The following is a 25,485-nucleotide window of genomic DNA, read 5'->3' as shown; positions in this document are numbered from 1 at the left end:
TTGCAATGCTATGATGCCCAATAGTCTTGTCAAACACTAGCATAGATGTTGCTGTGAAGGTATTTCTGGATGTGATTGGCATATGTGATTATATGACTTTGAATAAAGCAGATTACTTTCTACAATGTGGGTGGGCCTTGTCCAATCAGTTGAAGGTCTTAAGAGCAGAGACTGAGGTTTCCTGAAGAATTCTCTTCCAAGGCTGCAACAAGGAAATCCTACCTGAGTTCCCATCCTCCTGGCCTGCCTTTCAGATTTGCCAGCTCTCACAGTCACATGAGTCAATTCCTTAAAATAGATCTCTTTATATATCTATGTCTATATTTATGTCTATATTTCTGTGTCTCTGGAAAACCCTGACAGTGGGAAAACTAAAGCCTAGAGAGATTATATGATTTTCCTAATGTTGTTTAGTAAGCGGCGACCGAGCTATAATAAAAAGATGGGGGGACTGGGTCATAAAATTGCCTAAAATACTGATTAGCATTCGGAGAAAGAAATTCTGAACTATCCATTTTCAACATGGTCCTTGCTAGTGGACTGCATGCAGAGAAACGTAAAGTTTCGTGAGAAACCAATACATTAAAAAATCTGAAATTCAAAGCAGATAAAACAGAGGGGAGATTGTTTGATTTACCAAAAGATAAAGTGTACCATTCTTTACAGAGGCAACTTACCTTAACATTTAAGGTGGTTTCATTTTTCAAAAATGCTCTGTAAATTTTCAGGGACACCTAAGTTTAACACAATTGAACAGGGCATGTTTTTAAAGTGTATCTTACTAAAAAAAAAACCCCAAGATTCAATAATTATTTAATCTTCTTGAAAATGAATACTTTGTAAGGATAGAAATGGCGAAGAGAGGGAAATACACATATGTTGTTATCTCACTAAACACAAATCTCACATTTTGTTTGATACTTTGCTGATAACAAAGCTCTTTCATATGTACTCTTCCCTGGTAGTTTCACCACAAATATCTGAGTTACTATTACCATTGTTATGATGGAGATTACCAGCGCTGACAGAGACTAGAGGTCTTGCTTAAATGACTCAGAGACAGCAACTGATTCCTGGACCTGAGCTCTACTAATTACCCTGCACTGATGCCCACAGAGCACCAGTATTGGCCAGAAGGATGGTGTTTGTAGGTCTCTTGACCAAGAATCCCACAGTGAGCTAAACTGTCACCCTAATAGAAAGGATGCATGAGTTCTACTATGCTAACAGGAATATTAAGATTTACCTTGGGGAAAAAAAATCCCAGTACATCTCTTTCTCATTCTTTAAGATAACCTTACCATGACTTCTTGCAACTATGAATTGATTCTACAGGAGGATGGGAAATTTGATCACAACGAGAAGGCATTTTCTCTTCTCTCTCCATCTTTCCCACAGTGCTCCCTATTTGGAGTGAATATTCTTTGAGCTCTGCATCCTTGTACAATAAGCAGCCTTTAGTTTAGTTTAGTTTTTTTTTTTTTTAAGTCTTATATGGTTTACTGAAATGCAAAGGTTATTCCCATGTTTTACAGCCTTCTCCCCTACCTTGGTTTTCATTTCCCCAACCTAATAGCGTTTACTTCAGGGAAAGGATTTATATATCACTGGGCAAGGAACAGGCACCTTTATTGCATCTACACTCACTGGGCTGCAAAGACCCCACACATTTTCAGTCCATTGCTTATCATTCCTGCTCAGGCCACCCCTGGACTCATCACATTTGTAAGACTTGATTTCTTTCCTCTTTCTCATCTGAGAGCAGGTGGACCAAGACAGTTCTTTGGAGGCTCGACAAGTGATTTCTCTTGAGGGAGGCACATTTCTAGAGTCTGCCAAGGAATGAAAATTCAGACAATGACATAGATCATTTTGAATGGTGCCAAATAAATTCCACTAAATGCTACTGGCAATAATTACAACATGCCACTAGGAAATATGGTAATTTTCTTCTAGCATCAGGCTTCAGTCTTGTCCTGAGAGCCACAAAAATGACAGAGAGAAGACATAAACAGCCTTCTCCATAGATATAGCATGGATTTCTCATAACAGGGAAATGAAGGGGTTGATGTGCTTCTTTACCTTGAAATGCCTAAAACAAGATGCCAGGGATTAAGTAGGAACCGCCTAGAACTTACTACTCTTTGCTGACAGCACACTTGTCAACTACTCCAAAAATTAGGCAAAGTGGTGAATAAGGACCACCATTTTGTTATAAGCAGGGCTCTGGGCCCCGACTGAGGAAAGACATAACCTGTTGTAGCTTAAAAAAGGAAAAAGCTCTTTGGTAAGAATGGAAAGTCCTGAGAGCCGGTATGAGAGTCTGCTCGCCGGGAGGCGATAGCATCCCAAAGTCTACCAGGATTTTAGGTTCATCCACAAGACTGTTTTTTATACAAAGAGGACAGTAAGTCACATCAAAGGGCCGAACAAGATCCTGGGCAAAGCAGCTGTGTGAACCAAGTTAAAAAAAAAAAAAGATAATAGAAAGCTAAGGAACGCTGCAGAAATGGCGAGAAAAGACAGAGACGCAAAGGAGGAATAAGACGGGAGGAGGGAGTCAGAGAGGGAGGGAAGAGAGGAGAAAGCTGAGAGCGGACGTCAGGAACAAAAGCTCCAGCGGAGTCTGGCGGAGGCACTAAGGGAGCATGGGGTGTTTTGAATAATTATTAAAATTAGCATGTGTCTGCGCCATCCTGTGGGTGTGGCGCACAGCGGAGTGTAAACTCTAGCGGGGCTGGAGCAAACATTGGATTAGCAGCAGCAGCTTGCCAGCCTGCCCGAGGAGTGAGGACCAGCGCGCGGCTCGCCGACCTGCACGATGGCCTCGTCTCAAGGGAAGAACGAGCTGAAATTCGCCGACTGGATGGAAACTCTGCCGGAGAGCATCCACAGCATTCCCCTCACCAATTTAGCCATCCCAGGTAGGCGCGCAGAGGCTGCCGACGGGGCGCTCGGCGCCCGCTTCACCTGCCCCGCCCTACTTTATCTGCCACTAAGTGGTAACTTGCCTCGATGCCCGCGGTAGGGAAACTCGTCTCCAGGGGTGGGTCTCGGGCCAGGCAACTGCGTGCCTGGGAGCATCCGGCCTCCTGGCGTTTTCCAAATCTCTGGGGACTGTGGCGCGGGGAGTCAAGATGACTGCTTTTCCAATGGGCTTTTGAAGCAGGTTGTATGAGAAGGCTGGGGCAGGGGAAAGGCTTGGCTCTAGGATGGCCCCTCGCGCCCCACTCCCACGGTTTTCCCCCGAAGACTTGGGGCTGGGGGTGATTTCTGGGGCAGTGGGGTGATAGTGAGAGGTGAGCGCAAGCTGCTGTCCCAAGGGCTCGGCTCCGGCTCGTGGACCTCCGGACTCCATCCCTGTCACTGAATCAAGCTGATTTGGTGTATTTCTCGGTTAGAATCTGCCAGAGTCATTAATATTCGTCCCTAGTCTCCTTTAAAGAGACAAAGCGCTTCCCGAAGAGTGATGAAAGTTCAGGGACCGGCGGCGGCGTGATCGCTGCCCTTGACCTGGAGCTGAAGGGGAAGAGGGGCGGAGGGCGCCGTTTTCTTATCTGCGTGGCCCTAGAGGGCCTGGCTAGGTGGCCACCGTCTGGACTCTGGTCCAAGGGCTGTTAGCAATGTATAGCGCGCGGGTCAGGAAAGCAAACCCTCGTGGACCATGCATTTGTTGCTCGGGACAGAAGCCCGGCAGGGGAACCAGCGTGGGCAGCGGCAGAGGGGTGGAATTAACAGGCAAACCTTAGGGAAAAGATGATTGCGCCAGTGTCCAGGGAGGCTAGAAGGCAGGAAGCCTGGGCAAAGCGAGGAAGAGACTGGAGGGATCCAGAGGCTTCAGCATGGCGCGCACGGCTGGCACTAGAGGAGAAGGCTGGTTTCTGGGGCAGGAGCGCGCAGCAGACCCTAGTTCAGGTGTGCAGGAGGGAGGGTCGTTTCAGGGCAGTGTAATACGGTGACAGCTGGGGACACAGCTATACTTCGTTGACTTTTCACTTGGGCTGAAGCTGCAGATGCCTGACCCCTCCAGGACTCAACTGGAGGGCAAATTACGGATAGGTAGTCCACCCCCTGCCCCAGGTTGAGCCCGTTATCAAGTTTAACCTTCCGGTCTATCTCTCTAGATCTGCCCCCATCCAGCGCCCCCTCTCAGACACTGGGGGAAATCATAGTTTTTGAAACAATTTTTTTAAAAAGGAAAAGCCCCCTCCCTGCCAAATCCCAAGAGTCTCTAACCAGCAGCGCTGGAACTGATTAGTAACTCATATCAATGGCCATTAGTCAAGTGGATGTTTGGCGGTTATGGTAGCCACAGGCTGCACTCTGAGCACCAATCATGGAAGGGAAGGGTTTGTCTTCTCTTGCCCTTCTTCATGGGGTAGCTTCCCAAGAGCCCAAGTATCTCCAAGGAAAAGGACAACCTAGCTTCTCCACTCTGCACATACCCAGCTCCCGGGGTAAGCCTAGGGATTGCTCTTTTGAAGGAGATAATAGAAGGTACACAACTTTGTTGGCAAAATTCCACTCTCACTTCTATCCTCTTTTCTTCCTTCTTCTTCTTCTTTTTTTTTTTAGACAGTTACTTTCACATGGTCTTACCTGAGCACTTATGCATACATAAAAGGTTCAGGGCAAGGCTTGGATGCCAGCCTTCTGATAGGTAACTCTCCAGAGACAAAGTGAGGTTTAAAACCTAAGTTCACGTTGTGAGTTCTGAGGGATGGTGTGATACCATGTCTGAATCTATCTTACGTTTTTATCGTGCTTCACTTTTCATAGCCCTAGTATGTACCCCAAATCACATACTCCTTCCCCGAACATTGTGAAGCAGGTAATGCTGGTATTATTAATTCTGCTTCACAGATGTAAAAATTACACCTCAGTGAAGGCAAATGACCTCTTATCAGTTGAGTGATATGACCCCTAAAGTGGTTAGAAAGGATCCCCTAGGAATTTTGAAGGGAAGTGCTTTGGGGTTCATATCTGGCTGATTCAGCAGCAACGAGCACTAATCAGGGTGAAAGGACGAGGAAATAGGCATTAGTAGGAACAGGGCAGTCTTACTTTTCTCCCCAAAGTAAAAAACTGAGGTCAGAGACTTTGATATCCTGGTAGTCCTACAGTAGAAACGTAATGATGATAGTACTGGATGCAGTGGGAATTTTCACTGCTTTCCCAGCCCCTCTTAGTATTACACTCAAAGTGGATCCCCTGCAAAGCCTTCCATTCTCACCCTTAAAACTTATGAGAAAAAAAAAAAAAAAACCTCACACATTTCACCAAATCTATACTCCTAAATTCCCCCATGATTCTGTAATGTAGGTTTGGCAGATCCATACATACAAATTCAGGTTTAAAAATGGGTTTGGAACCTTTCTGTATTACTCACTGTGAGAATTTTTGGAGGAAAGAAAGACATTCAAACTTCAATAGTCAGGGAAGACTAATTGGAGACTATTAAACACTAATGGAATAATTGCCTTAAAATCATGCTAATAGCTTCCTGGCTGCTCATGTTTACTTGGCCAGTTGCTACAGCTTGAATTAAGTAATTATCTCCACCATTTAAAACCACTCCTGATGCACCACCCAAGTGTTTCGATTTAAGGGAACTGCTGCTTGGTCATCCTCAAAGCTTCAGATTTTCTTAGGTGAAGCAACTGGGGAGTGAAGAGCTGCCTAATTAGCCACCCACTTGGGACAGCTGACTTGGATTACCCAGGGCTTGTGAAAAGAACGACTTGCAGATGTGTGATATTCCCCACCAGGTGTGCAGTTCTGACATCTTTAAACATTTCTCAAGTGTCTGCATCTTGAACACTTTCAGAGCCAACTCTCTCAGTGGCTGTTTTGCATTTAAATGGCCTCATGATTTGGTATTGACTGGCCTAAGGCATTAAGTTAGTAATTGCTATTAGTAGTTTTACCTTCATTTTATTTTTCAAAGGAATGGTACTGTCGGAACACACTGACAGTTCCTCAGATTTCAGTCTGACTTATCTTTTCTTCCTATCTCTGATAACACCGAGCTAAGTTTTCATTAATACATGTTTGTTTAACAATATCCGGGCATTTTGGATTACAAATGATGTGACCTCTCACCACAAACAGGTGAGAGAGGATAAACAGGGATGGAAGCAGGGAGACAAAGTATCAAATTCAGGTGAGGGTGAGTCCTGATGAATCTCTGGTGAGTCTGCTGAATTTATGGCATCTCTGCAGCCAAGTTCTAATGTTATAGTCACGGTGCCTCCAGTACCACTGTAAAGGGGTCCACCACGGGAGCAAGCAAGCTGTTGTTTGATCTGAGAGGGGGGTTGGTGATCTGGATCCATGCTACAAAGTCATTCTGCCCCAAATCTAAAAGATCAAGAAGGGTTTCTCTTCCATGGGAGGGGGTCTGTAACACATTTTCTGGTATGTGATGAACGTGGTCACATAATATAGCAAATCGACCATGTAATAATGAAAGATTGGCCAAAATGTTGTGGGACTGGAACCTCAGAAACAGTGCATGTTTCCTTGGTGTCAGAGGAGGTCACTGAGCTGACCATCAGTTGACTTGCAAACTAGACTCAGTAAATCAGAGGTTCCTTACCTCCTCCCGTCCTTGGAATGTACTTTCTGCCCATCATTTCCACAGTGGGAGCCATTTTCAAGGACACGCACAGCCTTGGGAGAGCAATGTGTTATTGAGACCATCTGGACAGTGTACGTGGCTGAACCTTGTTGAAGCCTCTATGTAAACTTTTAAGATTCTGGTGGGCAGGTGTGGAGAGCTACTCATCTTGCAGTTGCCCCCAGAAAACTTCCTGTGTAAGTTCCCTGCTTATTAAACCTGCCACCTACCAATCTGGAGTGATCTGCCTTCCTTCTGTCTCTCTTTACCAGTTTTTGAGCCAAAACTTGAACAGGAATTGTTAACTGTACTTTCGATAAGGAACACAGAAATACTTTAGAAATGAATAATTGTTCTTGTAGATTTTGTACACTCTTCTAGAAAATGCTAACACCAGTGAAAAAAGAACAGTGATTCTTAGGGAAACTAGATGTTCAGATAGCCCTGATTTCTGTGTTCTTGTGTTGGCTTTTATTAGTTTTTAATTTCTTTCCTCACAGTGATCTTTTTCTTGCTGTTCCTGGAGCCAACTGTCTTCCTTTTCCTTGTAATTTACTATTTCTGTTTTGATGGGACAATCTACAGGACAAATCTGGGACTAGATCTAATTGCACAAGTTTCTTTTAGACAGCAGGACTTTTTTCTCCCTATCATTTTAGTCTGGATAGTAATTTGGAAGTTAATCTTTCAAAGCAGTCAAAAAGCAACAAAATTGTTTAGGATGAATACTTTTCTTGTGTTGCCTTTCTGATTCCCAGTTGTGTTTTTGATTTTGCTAAAAAGAAAAAAAAAAACTGAAAAATATCTGGAGTGTAATTTACCCTACTAGGGCTTTTTCTTGATAAGTTGAATTGAATCACTGACTATAACTAATCAATATAAAGAGAGACATATGCCATTTTACAGTTCACACGGTGTTTTCTCATTACACGTGTGCCTTTCACATGCACTGTCGACAATCTCCTCAGGCCTTGCTACTCAAAGTTGATCCAATGACCAGCAGCCTCAGGGCACACAGGTGCAGCATCTCAGACCCCTGCCCTCAAAACTGTTTAATCTCAGTCTGCACTTTAGCAAGATCCCCAGGTGATTTATATACCCATTTAAAGTTTGAGAAACACTGCTTAGGGTGTCTCTAAGGGGAACCTTTGTGTAAGTAGCAGAACCAAATTTAAATATACATCTTTGACTGAGCTCTTTCTAATGGACCACGCAGTTTATCTGTAAGTGTTCAAATTTACAGTCAGGCTTAGAGCCAGAACCCCATATCTGACTCAAAGCTAATGGCCCAGGTTGGGAACATTTCTGATAACTGACATTACAGTTCATCATGCACCTTGAACAATAAATGTGACTTAATTGCTACTTAAGTGTTCAAATTAGGCCACTGTGATAAATGTAAAACCTTCCCCCTCATTTCCTTAAAGTCCTGGTGCTCATTGATATCAGCTATCAAAGCACTTAAAATCAGCCCATCTGGCGATGCTAGTGGTCACTAATGACAATTTAGGAAACATCCCTGGGTTGGTTCTTTGTCCATTTAATCTCATTTTTGTTGTATTACAGGCCCAGCTACTTTTGTTATATTTATCAGATACAGATTTGTTCACCTTATCTATAAGCTAAAACTTATACATATTGCTCCGAAGTAATAATGGCATCATACATGCAAAATACAGTAATAATCCACATCAGAAAGCCATCAAAAACAAAGGTAAATAGTAAGTCAATAGAAAACCATCAGCCTCGTTCGTACTTGCAATACCCTACTCATTTAAACCACGGTTTACATGGAAGAGAAACATAACTCACTTATTTCATTACTTACGTAGCATAATCAGTGCTCTAAAATAGTTAAAAATTTAAAAATCTTCAAGTTGCTAAAATAGATATATTTGCATGTTAAGGCTCACACACTTTACTCGTATGATTTCTCATATCTTTATTTAGAGTTTATTTTCTCTTATTTGATTCCAACCCTAACCAGTCACAACAGAAAAAGTAAATTTACAAAGAGGAGGAATAAGACTGTTGAGTGATGTCCATCAGCAATAAAAATAGGGAATATTTATGAGAAAGATTAATAAATGAGGACACAGGGACACAAACGGTAGTGTGTTCCCTAAACCCTGTCAGCCCCAAAGTAAAATCAGAGCCATGTTAATTGTCAGTTTTGATTCCTCTCAAGTACCTCCTTCATGGACTTCCAAATAGTTTTAGAAATCTCTGGACAAATTTCTAAGTATGTTTTATAAACCATTTTTGGGCTACCGCACAATTGTTATCTGTGATTTTCCTTCTTCCCTGTTTTGGGGGAGCAAGGGGAGCCGTCATTTTTTGCTGCTTTGACATATAGAGGAGCTGTTCTTCACTGCATTCTTACACCCCAAACCCCACTGCTGCTGGCATTTCCACCGGGGCCTGTGCTATGTCTGCAGAGGCCCAGCATTGAGGATGTTAACGTGCAACAAGGACCCTGGGTTCCACTGTGGTCAAAGATCCCAGAGCTGGGTCCTCCATTGTACAGGGTGCTGATGCCAACTTCCCCTGCTGACCCTGTCCGCCATCATTGCTGAAGCCGTGAGTGCCAACACTGCCAGATCCTTTCAATTCTTTTGCCTGATAGGATGCCAACAAAAGAGCTCTTTGGACGTATATTAATTCTTCTAGTGTTGCCTTCTTGCCCTAGGACTCAGGCATGAGTTTATGAGGGTTAAGAAGAAAACAAGACATAGGATAGATTTTATTCTGTACTCTGCATCACCCTCAGTGTTAGCTCACCTTCTCTGCGCGCGCGCGCGTTTGTGTGTGAGCACATGCATGGGTGTATCAACTTTCTCTTAAGATAACTTATTTTCCAAGAAACTTCTTGATATTTCCTGTAAGTTTTCCTCTAGTGCTACCTAAATAGTCATTTCTCCAGACAAGTCCAGAGTAGGAACACAGCTGGGGTGGGTATTGTTCCCAGGGAGCAGACTGGAACGATGTAAGTAGAGTCAAGTAATCTAATATGCCTAAAGTTATCACTAACACCTCCATTTCTTCAAAGCACATTACTAGGGTAATTGATATGCTCTGAGCCTTCAAGAGAAGGTTAAACCTCATACACATATATGCACATGTATGCACACATTTTAATTATTGTTGACTAAAGGAGTCAGCTCTATTAATCTGAAAATTTTACTTATTACCAACAATGAGGCTACCTCTTATTTATAACCATTATTCATGGACACCCAAGGAACTTATAGACACAATCATGGAATTTGTTTTCCTCAAGAAGCTTATATATTCTCTTATTTCTCCTTCTCCGCACAGGATTAGGGTCAATCTCAGAAGATTGGGGACCAGAAAAGTCTGTAAATCATATATTCTAGAAGGCAGGGAAAAGAGAGAGGAATTTGCCATGGTTCAGGTGGAATTCAGCAACCAGAAGCTTTCTACAGTACCATATGCTTTTATTATGCTCTATTAAGAGAGGAAGATGGGTCAGGAAGAGGGGCAGGAGGAGACGGTTAAACATTCTTGAGAAGCAGCCAGGATTAGTCACCTCTGGAGATCAGGTACTGAAACAGATGGCCCACTGATTTGTTAGACGTGCTCTTGTTATGTTCATGTCTTTCATTACAGATCCTAGGAGTGGACAGCTCTTATACCACTCTATCTTAAATGCCAGCTAATAGTGTATTTCACATAGAAGAATTCTTCTTTTGAATTAATTTTTATGAAGCAGCTGTGTTTATCCCTGGTCAACATTATAAATGATGGTTGTATTCCTTGATTCACATGGAGAATTTTTATTTCATGAAGGAAAGTGGACTATGATGAATGACAGTTATTAGTTGCCTGGCAGGCTTTCCTGGAGGTCCCCTCTGTCTTGTTGGCTGGTGAAGAGGGAGGTGTGCTTGAAAGAGTCCCCATGGACAAATGGGAACCTACCTCAACGCATGTCTCAGGTTATCCTCCTCTGTTGCTGTGTGGAGGAGGAAGAAGAAGATGAGAAGGAGGACCGGGGCTGCGTTAGCAGAGTTAGTCTTAAACACACTCCTGCCAAGACCTGCCCTGGGCTTTTTCAGAAAAAGAGGTGGTCAGGAGGATGTAAAGATACTGCTTAGAAAGTTGCTAGAAGGGAAGGATGCAGAATTGTGAAGTTCTGTTAAGTCTCTTATCATGTCTCCTGTCCTCATTTCTCATTGCATCAGTTCAAATTCCTTGGGTCCAGTGTTAGAATCTCACTCTTGAAAATGTCCTTAATTCTCTTGTCTTATGCTTTCATGTTCTGCTTACTTGGAAAAAACTCCAACTCAGTTAAACTTATTTTTCTACCTATTGCAATTCCAGAAAACCAAATATTGCTAGAGAAAGATTTCATAGTCTCAATGAATGGCTCACTAACCAGAAACTGCTGACCGTGGATCTTATTGCACATCCCTACTAATCTTACTGCACATTCCTAGTAAATTCGTCTTCCTATTCTCTGAGATGATAACTTCATACCTCTTCTTGCTTCTCAAATCAATACCTCTTTCCCACCTCACTCTAAACTTATGATATCATCTTTAATTTTATAGAAAAAATGGATAAAAACAGACAAGAACTTTCTCAGTTTACCACCATTAACCCATCAACCCACCTGCATCAGTTTTGCATATTTTGAATTTTCTTTAGATAAGAAGAAGTTCTCTAATATTTGTAAAAAATACCCACTCTGCCTTTAGGTTGTTATTTCCTTTCCTCTGCCTACCCAACACTAATTTCATTACTTCCCCACGACTGCACTAAAATTGTTTTTATCAAGGTTGCCAATGATTTTTTTTTTTTTTGCTAAAGTTAATGGTTAATTCTCTATCATATTATCTGACTTTTCAGCATCATTTGATGTGATTGACCACACTTCTTTTCTTGAAACATGTTCTTCCTTTGGCTTCTGAAGATGCATTTGTATTTGTGTATGTGGTAAGAAAACACATGACATGAGATTTACCTTCTTAATTTTTAAGTATACAATATTCTTGGTCATAAGCACAAAGGTGTGCAGAAGATATCTAGCTTCTTCATCTTGCATGACTGAAACTTTATACCCATTAAATAGCAACTCATCATTTTCCCTTCCCACCATCCCCTGCATCCACCATTCTACTTTCTACTTTGATGAATTTGACTATTTTAGATATCTCATATAGGTAGAATAATGTACTTGTCCTTCTATGACTGGCTTATTTTACTTAGCCTAATGTATTAAAGGTTCATTTATGTTGAAGCATATGGCAGGATTTCTTTCTTTTTTCACAGCCAAGTAATATTCCATTGCAGGTATATACCAATTTTATCTATTCATCTGTTGATGGACATTTGGATTGTTTCTGTATCTTGACTACTGTGAATGATGGTGCAATGAATGTGGGGGTGCTAATAGCTCTTTGATATCTTTTTCAATTATTTTGGATAAATACCCAGAAGTGGGATTGCTGGGTCATATAGTAGTTCTATTTTTAACTTTTTGAGGAACTACCATATTGTTTTTTTGTAGTAGCTGCATCATTTTGTGTTCCTACCAACAGTGAACAAGGATTCCAATTTCTCTATATCTTTGCCAACACTTGATATTTCTGGTTTTTTTTTTTTTTTTTTCTTTTTTTGAGAATGACTATCCTAACAGGTGTGAGGTGATATCTTATTGTGATTTTTATTTTAATTTTCCTGATGATTAGTGATGTTGAACATCTGTTCATATACCTATTGGCCATTTGTGTGTCTCTTTAGGAGAAATGTCTATTCAAGTCTTTTGACATTTTAAAATTGGGTTATTTAGTATTTTGCTATTTGGTTGTAGTAGTTAATGATATATTTTGAAAATTCATTCCTTACACATATATGATTTGTAAATATTTCCTCCCATTTCATAGGTTGCCTTTTCACTCTATTGATTGCTACCTTTGCTATTCAGATATTCTTTAGTTTTATATAGTTCCACTTGTCTAATTTTGTTGTTGTTTTTGTCTGTGCTTTTCATGTCTTACCCAAGAAATCATTGCCAAGATCAACGTCCAGAAGATTTTCCCCCATATTTTCTTCTAGGTGCTTTATATTTTCAGGTCTTTAAAATTTTATTTAAATCTTTAGTTCATTTTGATTTGATTTTTGTGTATGGTGTAAGATAAGGGTCCAGTTTCTTTCTTCTGCTAATACATTTGTTGAAGAGACTATCCCCTTTCAGCATTGTGTCTTCTTGGCACTCTTGTTGAAGATAGGTTGACTGTATATCTGTGGGTTTATTTTGGGGCTCTACATTTTGTCCCATTGGTCTATACATTTCTCTTTGTGCTAATACCATACTGTTGTATTGCTTTGGCTTTATAATAGGTTTTGAAACACAAAGTGTGATGCTTCTAGCTTTGGTTTTTCTTCCCCAAGATTGTTTTATCTATTTAGAGTCTTCTGTGGTTCCATGTGAACTTTAGGATCTTTTTTTAAATTTCTGTTAATAAAAAGTGCCATGAGGATTTTGATGGGGATTGCTTTGACTCTGAAGTTTACTTTGGGTAGTTTGGGTATTTTAAAAACATAAAGAATATTAAGTCTTCCATCTACCAACATGGGATGTGTTTCCATTTATTTAGTCTTCTTTAATTTCTTTTACAAATGTTTTACAGTTTTTTCAAGTACAGTTCTTTGACATCCTTGGTTAAGTTTATTCCTAAGTATTTTATTCTTTTTGATGCTGTTATATATAAGGTTGTTTTCTTAATTTCCTTTTAGGACTGTTTATTTTTAGTGTGTAGAAATTAGACTGATTTTTATATGTTGATTTTTTATCCTGCAACTTTACTAAATTCATTTACTCTATCAGGTTTTTGTTGTTGTTGTTATTGTTGTTATGTGTGTGTAAGATTTAGGGTTTTCTACATATAGAATCATGTTATCTGTGGACAGAGATAATTTTAATTTTTCTTTCCTATTTGGGTGTCTTTTATTTCTTTCTCTTGATTAATTGCTCTGGCTAGATTTCCAGTACTGTGTTGCACAGAAGTGGTAACAGTCGGTATATTTGCTTTGCTCCTGATCTTAGAAGAATTGTGTTTTTAGCTTTGAGTATGATGTTAGCTGTGGGCTTTTTATATGACCTTTTATGTTAAGGTAATTTCCTTCTATTTCCAGTTTCTTATGCATTATTATTACAAGACGGCGTTGAATTTTGTTAAATGCTTTTTCTGCATCTATAAAGATGATCATGTGATTTTTATCCTTCAGTCTGTTAATTGGTGTATCACACTGATTAACTTTCATATGTTGAGCCAACCTTGCACTCTTGGGTTAAATCCTACTTGGTCAGACCTTTTAATGTGCTACTGAATTTGGTTTACTGCTATTTTGTTGAGGAGTTTTGCATCAATACTCATTAGGGATATTGACCTGTAGTTTTCTTGTATTGTCTTTGATATCAGAGTAATACTGGTCTCAAAAAATGAGTGTGGAAGTGTTCCCTTCTTTAATTTTTTTGTAAGAGTTTAAGGAAGATTGGTTTCAATTCTGTAAATATTTGTTAGAATTCAACAGTGAATCTGTCTGGTCTTGGACTTTTTGTATAATGATTTTCGATTACTGACTCAATTTCCTTATTAGTTATACATCTGCTCAGATTTTCTATTTCTTCATGATTCAGTCATGGTAGGTTGTATGTTTCAAGAAATTTATCCATTTATTTTACGTTATACAGCTTGTTGGCATCTAATTGTTCATAGTAGTCTCTATTAATCCTTTTTATTTCTGTGGCCTCAGTTGTAATGTCTCCTTTTTTCTAATTTCATTTATTTGAGTTTTCTCTTCTTTTTTTAGTCTTACTAAAGGTTTGTCAATTGAGTTTGTCTTTTTTTTTTAAAGCTTAGTTTTGTTGATTTTAAAATTTTTTCTTTTCCTATTTTATTTATTTCCTAATTGTTATTATTCTCTTTCTTCTAATATCTTTGGGCTTAATTTGTTCTTCTTTTTCTAGTTTCTTGAAGTGCAGAATTAAGTTGTATGAGTTTTTTTATGTTTTAAATTAGAAAATCATTTGAAATTTTTCTCCTTAAAAAAAGAGCTTTCTTATTTTTTAGTGAAGGTGTTTCTTGCTATATACTTAATTATTGCTAATGTATTTGATGTATCCCGTAAGTTTTAGTATGTTGTATTTTCACTTTCCTTTGTCTCAGGATATTTTCTAATTTCCCTTTTGATTTCTTATTTGACCTATTTGTTATTAAAGAGTATATTTTAAAATTTCCAAATATTGGAGAAGTTATCAGTTTCCATTTGCTATTTATTTCTAGTTTAAGTTTATTGTGGTCAGAAAAGACACTTGGTGTGATTTCAGACCTTTACATTTATTGAGACTTGTTTTATGACCCACATGTGATTGATCCTGGGGAGTGTTCTAAGTGTGCTGGATAAGAATGTGTATTCTGCTGCTGTTGGATGGAATGGTCTATTTAGGTCTTCTGTATATTTGGTCTATAATATTGTTCAAATCCTCTGTTTCCTTTATCTTTTTCTGAATGTTCTATCCATTATGGAAAGTGAAGTATTGAAATCTACTATTATTTTTGTGTTACTATTTCTCCCTTCAGTTTTGTCAATGTTTACTTTATACATTGAGATATTCCAATGTTGGGTATATGTATATATACACATATACATATATGTATATACATATTTATAATTTATATATCTTCATTGTTAATTGACCCTTTTATGACAGTTTTTATAATAGTTTTTGGCTCATGTGACAGTTTTAACTTAAAGCCTATTTCGTCTAATGTAATTATAGCTGCTTCTACTCTCTTTTAGTTTCCACTTGCATAGAATATCTTTTTCCATCCTGTCATTTTTCAGCCTTTGTGTGTCCTTAAATCTAAAGTGAATCTCTTGTTTCAATAGCATATTAAAAAGATCATGCACTGTGATCAAGTGGGTTTTATCCTTGGGATGCAAAGATTGTTCAGCATATACAAATCAGTTAACATGATACACCACATTAACAAAGTAAAAAATAAAAATCGTATGATCTTATCAATAAATGCAGAGAAAGTATTTGGCCAAATTCAACATCATTCCATAATAAAAAATATATCACAAATAAAGTATAGAAGGAATACACCTCAACATGATAAAGGCCATATATGACAAACCCACAGCTAACATCATACTCAAAGATGAAAAGCTGAAAGATTTTCCTCTAAAAACAGGAACAAGACAAGGATGCCTACTCTTACCACTCATATTCAATCTTGTACTGGAAGACCTAGCCATAGCAATTAGGCAATAAAAGAAATAAAGACATCCAAATCATAAAGGAAAAAATTAATTTTCTCAGTTTACAGATTATATGATCTTATTTCTAGAAAAACCATAAAGGAGCAACTGGAAAACTGTTAGAACTAGTAAACAAATTTAGTAAAGTTGCAGGGTACAAAATCACCATGCAAAAATCAATTGCTTTTCTACACACTAATGACAAAATATCTGAAAGAGGAAAAAAAAAAAAGAAAACAAGCCCATTTACAATAGCATATTGAAACAGTAAAGCACTTAGGACTACAGGCATCCCTCATTTTTTTGAAATTTCACTTTATGCCACTCTCCCTTGTGAAAGACCTACATTAGTACCTTTTCTTGCTAACCAGCAGAAATCTGAAGAAGATTTCCACTTTTATGAAAAAAGGCAAAAAGCAAAAATAAAGTTCAAAGTGCGTTTTGCTATGCGCTGTTATAAAGGCAGCACTCATTCTGAGCAGTAAGAAAGGCACCACCAAGCTCCATCCTTGGAAACTACAATAAGCATCTCAACATCAAGCTGCCGTAGTGTCTGTGAGCATCCATGCTTTATCTTGATTTACTTTGTGCATCTGTTAGCAAGATGTATCCAAATTGCTTCTTTGCTTTACATCATTTCAGCTTATGAAAGGTTTTACAGGAATGCTCTACTTTCAAAGAGTGGGAAAAATCTGTAAATATAACCAAGGAGGCAGAAGATCTGTATACTGAAAACTATGTCATTGAGGAAAGAAATTGATGAAGACACACATTAATGAAAAGATATCCCACCCAGGGAGCTGAATAATTAGTATTGTTAAATGTCCATATTACCCAAAGCCGTCTATATATTCAATGCAACACCTATCAAAATTCCAATGGCATTTTTCACACAAATAGAAAAACAATCCTAAAAGTCATATGGAACCAGAAAAGTTTTTAACCATTGTGACACTGCATGCTCAACCAATTTTCTTAGAATTTCTAGGTTTATATCCTTAATGATTATTGATTATAATAAAGATTTTTGAAGAAATATCAGATTGGTCTGTGCCTTCAAGGAAAAAAAATACGATGCTATCTTTAATATTGCTTTGGTTTTAAAGTTTTGTATCCTAATTGTCTATAAGTTGATCTGTAGAGTGACTTCTTGAACTAAAATATATAATACTCAACTTCCTAATTATTTTGAATAATGCTTTTATTAGCCTCTGTAAAGGAATATGAGGAATTCTATTAAAATGTAACAAAAGTATACATGGTACCCACAGGGCAAAAAAAAAAAAAAAGAAGATCCATCTACAAAACCAATGCAATGGATTTAAAATGACATGTACAAAAGATGTAAGAGCCAGCATTTAATTGCAGAAATGTGTCAATATGAGTGAAGTCAAGAGATGCCTGAGATTAAAACAATGAAGAATACCAAAATCTCTCTTTGCTGTACCTGGAGCTAGAAGTAGTACAAGGAAAGGCTAGAACATCGCTTAGGGCAGATAGTGTGAAATTAACAGAAGGTAAAAAGAAATAAGGACTATGTAATTCAGGCAGAGAAGACATAGTTTAAAAATGCAGGCTGGGGTTTCAAGTACCTCGGGTTTGACTGGCTTTGCCATTTATTAGCTCAGCACTTCAGTTTTCTCAAGGGAAAAGTGGAATAATCATAGTACTTCATAGGCTGTTGTGAGTACTACATAGTACTTCTTAGGTTGTTGTAAGGACTGAATGAGGAGCCGTGAAACGTGCCTAAGAAGGCCTGGCCTACATCATGTTACCTACTCATATTTCACTTGTGATTTTTAATCAGGATGAATAATCTTCAGGAGAAAAGTGAGAAGATGGTAAGAAAAAATGTTTTCAAATGTGTTCAAGCTTTTGCACCAAGGCAATGTGTATCTCCAAGTATGAAGGGAGGAAAATACAGATAAAATATTACAGAACTGAGCAATCGTTTCTGTAGATTGTGAAAACTGAGTTATAAAGATGTGCAAATGCCACAATATACAAAAGAGGAAAAAGAGATTCCAGCAACTTTGTATGTTAATAACTAACTGAATGGTCTGTAAGTGATTTGAAAAGGAAGTGATGATCTACAGACTGTGTAAAGGATCACCTTATATTGTGAAAAGTGAACCAGTTGAGAGACATGGGACCCTAATTATAGTCTTAGATCTGCAACCAAGTATTAGGCAAGTCACTTAACTCTACTGAGTCTGTGGTGTTACATCTGTGAAGCTGCTTAGCATTTACTGTTGTGGACAAACTTGGTTCAAACCATGGCTCTGCTATTTACCAGCTGACTTAGGGGAGCCACCCAAAATCCTCTGAGTTACAAACTTCTCAGCTCCAAAATGAAGATAATGACAGTACTAACATCCCCTCCTTGGTTGTGAGGATTCAATAAAATGATATATGTAATATGCCTGTCACTGTGTGATTTTGGGTATGTTACTTGATCTCTTATAACATCAGTTTCTCATTTGAAAGTGGGGGTTGGAGTAGGACCCATCTTCATATGATTGTTGTACAAATCAAATCACCTAACCACTATTTCTACCTTACCTATCCTCCATCTGTAGCATGTTTTTGGTCATTTCCTTTCATTTTTATAACAATTTACTTATTGTTTAATTGCCTAGAAGGATTTAGCCTTCTCTTCTAGCAGGCGGGATATGAACTGAAAATTGAATACAGCAGGAACAAAGTCCATTTTAATTTAAGACCTGAATATTACTTCCAAGGCTATTAGATTAAGAACAATATTTTGGTGTATCAGTAGGTAGAACTTATTTTTCTCTTGTGTCAATGTAATTATTGAGAATGACCTCCTGTGATAGAAGATACGCAGACTTCCGGCTGCCATCATTTCATTACCCATACACAGATTGGGATCACCTGGGCCTTTCCTGAAGTCAGGATGCCAGAATGACCCTACAGGCCTGACTTCAAGCAGAGTTCTTGAAGGAGAAAAAAACTCTGAATTCATAATTTTTTGAAGAATGTTTTTCTCCCTAAAGCCAGCTTGCTCTCTAGACATTTCATTATGTTAATGGACGATTCATCTAAGGACCATTTCAACAATTTAACAGGGTCTACTGTAGATTTGGTAACAATAAATATCAAAGAGTAGAATGATGTTTGCCAGGAGCTGGTGGAGAGGAGGAGGGACTAGAGACTTATTTCATACAAAGATGAAATATTCTGGAGATCTCTTGCACAACAATGTGAATATGCTTAGCACTATTGAAATGTACACTTAAAAGTGGTTAAGATGGTAAGTTTTATGTTATATACTTTTTTTTAACCACAATTGAAGAAAAAATTTGCCCAGTCAGATCAAGTTTTATGGTTTTTGACATAAACACCTAGAGGCTTGCTCTGTAGTTTTCTGCAGTGCTTGTAATTATTTGAAGCTCTAACACCAAGAAAAGGCATCTTTTTAAATTTTGCTCCTGGCTATGAGGCTGATAATCTTGTTACTCGCTCTTCTTGTTTCATTCATGATTTCCCTGATTGAAGATGGCCAAATCACATGGCCTTCTGAGGTCTCTCCTTCTTTAGTGTGATATCAGGCTGATACACTTTGTCCTCTTAAGTATCCTGCTAGTAAGAGTTAATGAAATAATATATATGGGAGCATTCAAATTCCTTATACTGGAAACATCTTCCTGAGTTTGTAAACGTTTAGGATTCACATTGCCCAGAATTACCTCCCAAGGACAACTTCTCTTCTTGGATGGAGTTGGTGGCACCATGCTATAACTTGGGCAAGATCAGGATTCATTCATTCATAAATTACGTATCAAACACTGAATATGTTCCAGGCTGTTCCAGGGGCTGGTAAAGGAGGTAAACAAGCTAGATTAGGCAATTCCATTCTAGCAGTAAGAAGGAGAATGTAAAGGACTAGAGAGAAAAAGACCCTTTGGAAGAAATCACGTAAATCAGAGGAAATGAGCTGATTTCTGTTGAACTATTTGAGCTCCAGGCCATAATAAATTCTCTTGGAGGCCTTTACTTTCTATTTTCATGTTAAAATTTGGAAAATGGGCACAATGGTTGGGACCCATCATATGCTCCCAGAGGCACTCTTAGGTTATTGCTCACATGGTGTGGACCCTGAATAGCTAATTAAATAGTGAAAATTTAAGGTTTTATCTTAGATAGTTCCAATATCCAGGAAGGCCTGATCTTTTCGTCTTTCACAGGGATGTTTTTGTGGGCTCACTCCCTGCTCTTCCTGCCAGAAGGTGGGAGAAGGGAGGTAGGCTGTGGCTGAAGTACTCATCCTGGAAGCCTTTCTCTCTTCCTTTAAGTTTATCCCACACACGGTCTCAGTTTCTTTCATAGCCTCCGTCCAGGCTGCATGACGGTTGCTTGCAATCATATTATAATCTTTATTTATCGGCAACCTCAATTTCAGGCGCTGACCAGGGTACTCACAGAAGTATGTCTTCTTTTGCCTGGCCCTTTTAGAAGCTGTGGATCCAGTTGGAGAGTGCTTACTGAGTTTTAGGGTCACCCTGCATCCTAGGAGTCTGAAGAAAGTTGTTTCAAAGGTAAAACATTGTTGGTTTTCCTTCTTACATGAGATTTCAAAAGTGTAATCTGACTAAACTTTCATAGGGTGGAAAGCTCCCCTGCAGGCAGAAGTGCAGTTCTGGGAGACCCAGCTGTAAGTACTAGAGCCATATGTTCACAGGAAGAGAGCACGGCAGTAACCGCCATTTATCAAGGGCCTGCCTTCTGACAACCACACATATTAGCTCTAATTCTTACAACAACCCTGTCCAGTCATGCTATCCCCATTTCACAGATGTGCAAACAGAGAGATTAAATGCTTGCACTCAAAGAGGTCTTAGGTGATAAAGACCAAGAGCTGTCAAGTTTCAAAGCTCAAGATTTTTTTTAATTAGGTACTATATCCTGAGTAAAACACCTAGGTCTTGAGGAGTAGTCTTCACCATTTTCCCAAGATTCTCTTCACTGAGTTATAAATGATCTTTTTCTGTGTTGTTCTGATTTAAATATAAAGTGCATACTTATTTAAGCCCTTTTAGAAACGTCAGTATTTATGCATTTTAATGTTTTAAACTTTCTTTTCCATGATGCTATAATTTTTAAAATGGACCCAGGTATTTTCTTAACCCTTAAGCAAGTAAAACACCAAACCTAACAATTAAATTCAGCAAGAGTGAGATTAAAAGTTTGCTTTATGCCTTAAACCCCAAATTGTGTTTTTACTTTGCACTCTATCCCTGCAAAATGTCATCATATCATTTTCTATGATGAGAAAAAAGCAAATGTTATAAAAGAGAAAAATGTTCAGTGCTGCTCCATCAGCCTCACAAGGGCCTAAGTGGAACTTTAAATTCCAGTGTTATATTCAAAAGGACACTGCTGAGAGCCTCCCAATGGGTGACACATTGGTCCTTGACTCTGGGAGATAGCATTTTGATTTTGATTGCCTTTTTATCAAGAGTTTGGAGCCATTCTCAGAATATTGTTTTCAGGGGATTTTTCTTTGCTAATGTTTGGGCAAAATCATTTTTATTCCTCCTGAAAGGCCTCTTTCCCACCAGAATTCAGAATAGAATATGACAAAGCTTTGGCTTCTGTCTCTCCAAAATGATTTGATTTTATTGTGACGTTTGCTGACAATCATAAATGCACTTTCTCAAACTTTAAGACAGTATTTTAATAGGAAATTAAATGAAACAAATACATTTTACTGGATTTTTCTTCCTTTAAAAAGTAGCATACAGAAAAAATTTAATAATTGCTTTCTATAATTCTAGGGAGTGTATTAAATACTTTGGCAAATATTGGCTAACATTTATATGTAATGAACTCATGGGATCACTTCTTTATGTTACAGAATTTGCCCTTTTAAAGATGACACCATGATTCATTTCAAGTATTTTGAATAAAATTTTTTTAAAGGATCACATTTTCTCTCTCTCTCTCTCTTTTAGCAGAGTACTAAGGACTAATATAATGTAATTATTTTATGACCTAGGACTATAATTGTTATGAGCATCAATTATTAAACTGTATATGATACAGAGATGTTTGGAAGAAGCTATTGGTATGTGCATAACTGATTGTTCATATACTCGCTGGACCAGACATCTGTGTTTTTAAGTTCTTGTGTTTGATTTTTTTTATGGTGGTAAAATATACACAACATAAAACTTACCATTTTAATCATTTTAAGTGTATAGTCTGTAGCATTAAGAACATTCACATGTTGTGCAAAGCATCACCACCATTCATCTCTAGAACTTTTTCATCTTCCTCAGCTGAAACCCATTAAACACTAACTCTCCATTCCTCCCTCCCCCTATTCCCTTGCAACCACTGCTCATCTTACTGTCTATATGAATTTAACTGCTCTAGGCACCTCATGTAAGTGGATTTGTGTAATATTTGTCCTCTTGTGAAGGGCTTATTTCACTCAGCATAATTTTTTAATTGAAATATAGTTGATTTACAATGTTGTATTAGTTTCTAGTGTACAGCATAGAGATTCAGTTATACATATATATATGTATATATGTATATATACATATATTCTTTTTCATATTCTTTTTCATCACAGGTTACTACAAGCCATTGAATATAGTTCCCTGTGCTATATAGTAGGACTTTGTTATTTATCTATTCTTTATATAGTAGTTTGTATCAGCCAATCCCAAACTCCCAATTTATCCCTCTCTCCCTGTTTCCCCCATCCCTGTAACCATAAGTTTGTTTCCTATGTTTGTGAGTCTCTTTCTGTTTTGTAAATAAATTCATTTGTGTCATTTTTTTTAAAAGATTCCACATATAAGTGATATCATATGATATTTGTCTTTCTCTGCCTGACTGACTTCATGTAGTATGATCATCTCTAGGTCCAGCCATGTTGCTGTCAGTAACATTATTTCTTTTCTTTTTTATGGCTGAGTAGCATTCCATTTTATATATAATCAGATTTTTTTTTGGTCCATCCATTTTAAGGTTCATCCATGCCATAGTATGTGTCAGGATTTCTTTCATTTTTTTAAGGCTGACTAATATTACATTGTATGTATATACCACATTTTGTTTTTCCATTCATTCACTGATGGATACGTGTGTTGCTTCCACCTTTTGGCTGTTGTGAATAATGTTGCTATGAATATTGTTGCAGAGATATCTTTTCATGTTCCTGCTTTTACTTCTTTTGTGTATATTCACAGAAGTGGAATTGCTAGATCATATGGTTAGTTCTATGTTTAATTTTTTGAGGAAAGTTTTTGTTATAATTTCGATCTCTCTTGCTGCTTTTTCATTGTACTATTGGTGTGCCTGTTTTCAGGAAACTTTCCCTACCAAGTTACACCTCTTTCTACTTTGCTGTTTATTTTCTCTTAGCTGAAGAGGGATTTAGTTAAATTGATTATAATTGTGTTTAGAATAGAAGTAAATAGACTCTGAGGGATATTTAATTAAGCAAAGTTTATCAGTTTTAGTACATAAATTTTATCATATCTATTTATCACTGAGAGGTCCTTTTATTTTACATACTTTCAGTGTGTATAATTGAAAGTGTTATTGATGGTGCTTTAGATAATTAAGATTATAGGAGTGGTGACTTCTAGATAAGTAAGATATTGTAGTTATTTGAATTAAGATTTGTTAATCTAGATACTAACTGTGTGTGATTATATGTTATGGTAATGGACTAAACATTGGATGATATCCATAGAATAAATATTTTTGGAAATTCATGAATTACTGTTAGTTATAAATGCTTATTATCTATCTGTCAGTCCCTAAGCACAAGTCTAGATTAGCATGTGGAAATACACAGTGAGTCTAGATGTCAAGTATAAAATGCAAATATAAGCCTTTTGTGCACCTGCCAAAAACCAAACCAAAACATCATTTACTGGTGGTACAGAAGGCCTTAACAGCCAATGATTTCACTCAAAAGAAATGAATGCCAATAAATGACATGGCCACATATAAAGAGAATGTAATAATTGTCATGACTACTAAATATTATCTTTAGCCATGATATATGCAAGTCATCCTACGATAATTTCTCAATGATATGGTCTTTATCCTCAGACTTTTGAGGGATTACTGTTACTAATTACTGGAGCACTTCAGCAAATTACCTTCCCTGAATGCTTGCCTTTTCTAGGCAAGCTGAACCACCCAGCCAACACTAAGCTCTGCATCTTCCAACTCTGATCAATTTATCTGGACTCCTGATTCTTTTTCTTCACTCCCACTTGTGCTCCAGGTCCGTGTTTCCATCCAAAGTCTACTTGGATTCTGACCCCTTTGGCTTTATCTCCTATTTCCACTTGCTTCTCATCCTTGATGACAGAGAGAAAAATAGACCTCTGCAAACTAAAATGGGAAGAATTATCTTCATTAGAAACTTTATAGAAACCAAAACCAAAATGGAAAAGACTTTCTTCTCTTGAAACAGAGAAGCTACTTTTTGAGGATTACTCATAGGAAATCACTATATCCTCCCTTCCACTCTCCCTTGCTCCCTCCCTTTACTCATTCAATGACCATTTACCTTATAGAACTTATTAGACACTGCTAGGTTCTGTGCTCGCAAAAAATTAAGATAACCTCTATCCTTAAGTATTTCATAGTTTCCTGGAGAAATAACAAATATTAAAAATAATGATAATACAACATGAACAAAACCAAAGTAGAGATATGCCTAGCTTCTCTGGAATTTATAAGCAGTAGTAGGAGTAGACAGGGAAGATTTACCGTAAGAGGTAATGCTGAGACTGAGTCTCAAAAAATTAGTTTCTTGGCAGAAAAGGAGGTTCAGGGCAATTCCAGGCAGAAGGGTCAAAATGTGCAAAAAGCATCAAGTTGTCAAGTAATATGGCACATTCAAGAAATCCTTAGTTGTTTGGCACAAGGCAATGTATTTGGAGATGAGACAGATCAGTGATTAAGAGCTCAAAGAGATATACTTATGTATAACTGAATCACTAAGCTGTACACCAGAAACTAACACACATTGTAAATCAACTATACTTCAATCAAAAAAAAGAGTTCAAAGAGAATGAGACTGAGCTTCGAGTGGAGCTGAAACAAAAAGGTTCCTTGCACCTGTGCTTAGTGAACAATTACAAGGTAATGTGCACAATATCACATGGTGAGAAGAACTGCCAAATAAGGCTTCATAGTAGAACAGCAGTAAATCTGAGGAATCCCATATCACTGCATTCCTTGATCTTTGGAACCTCTTAAGTTTCCCTGTAGAGGGTACGCAGCTTCAGACACTTCATCCAAAACTGCCTCTGAGCCTCTGAGCAATGACTGAGTTACTTAACATTAATTTGGCTACATTTTCCTGTGCACTAATTTCTCAGTGTAAAAGAGGCTTTGAACTAGCACTTCAATCCAATTGGTAATCTCACTCTAACTTTTTAAATGAAGTACAAATGGGCTTCTTAATACAGAATCCCAGAATTAGACTGTCTTACTGTCAGGGACGCTAATTGCCATCACCTGGCAGAAGGGGGCACATAACACCTTCTCTGATAAGGAGGGGTGTCCACCAGGAG

The 25,485-nt window shown here is 38.0% G+C and overlaps 1 protein-coding gene across 1 annotated transcript in view; it reads left to right on the top strand.

Moving 5' to 3' along the window:
• The first annotated feature begins 2,353 nt into the window (after positions 1–2,353).
• Positions 2,354–25,485, top strand: part of PLCXD3 (phosphatidylinositol specific phospholipase C X domain containing 3) — a 154,817-nt gene continuing 131,685 nt past the window's right edge. Inside the window, exon 1 of the mRNA XM_006193054.3 lies at positions 2,354–2,924. Coding sequence (XP_006193116.1) covers positions 2,822–2,924 — 103 coding nt within the window. The 5' untranslated portion in view covers positions 2,354–2,821. The remainder of the gene's footprint in view (positions 2,925–25,485) is intronic.

The sequence above is a fragment of the Camelus ferus genome, chromosome 3, assembly GCF_009834535.1.
Source record: "Camelus ferus isolate YT-003-E chromosome 3, BCGSAC_Cfer_1.0, whole genome shotgun sequence".
NCBI classification, from domain to species: Eukaryota; Metazoa; Chordata; class Mammalia; order Artiodactyla; family Camelidae; genus Camelus; species Camelus ferus.
The sequence above is the reverse complement of the archived record's forward strand: the minus strand, read 5'-3'. Positions and strand labels throughout refer to the sequence as shown.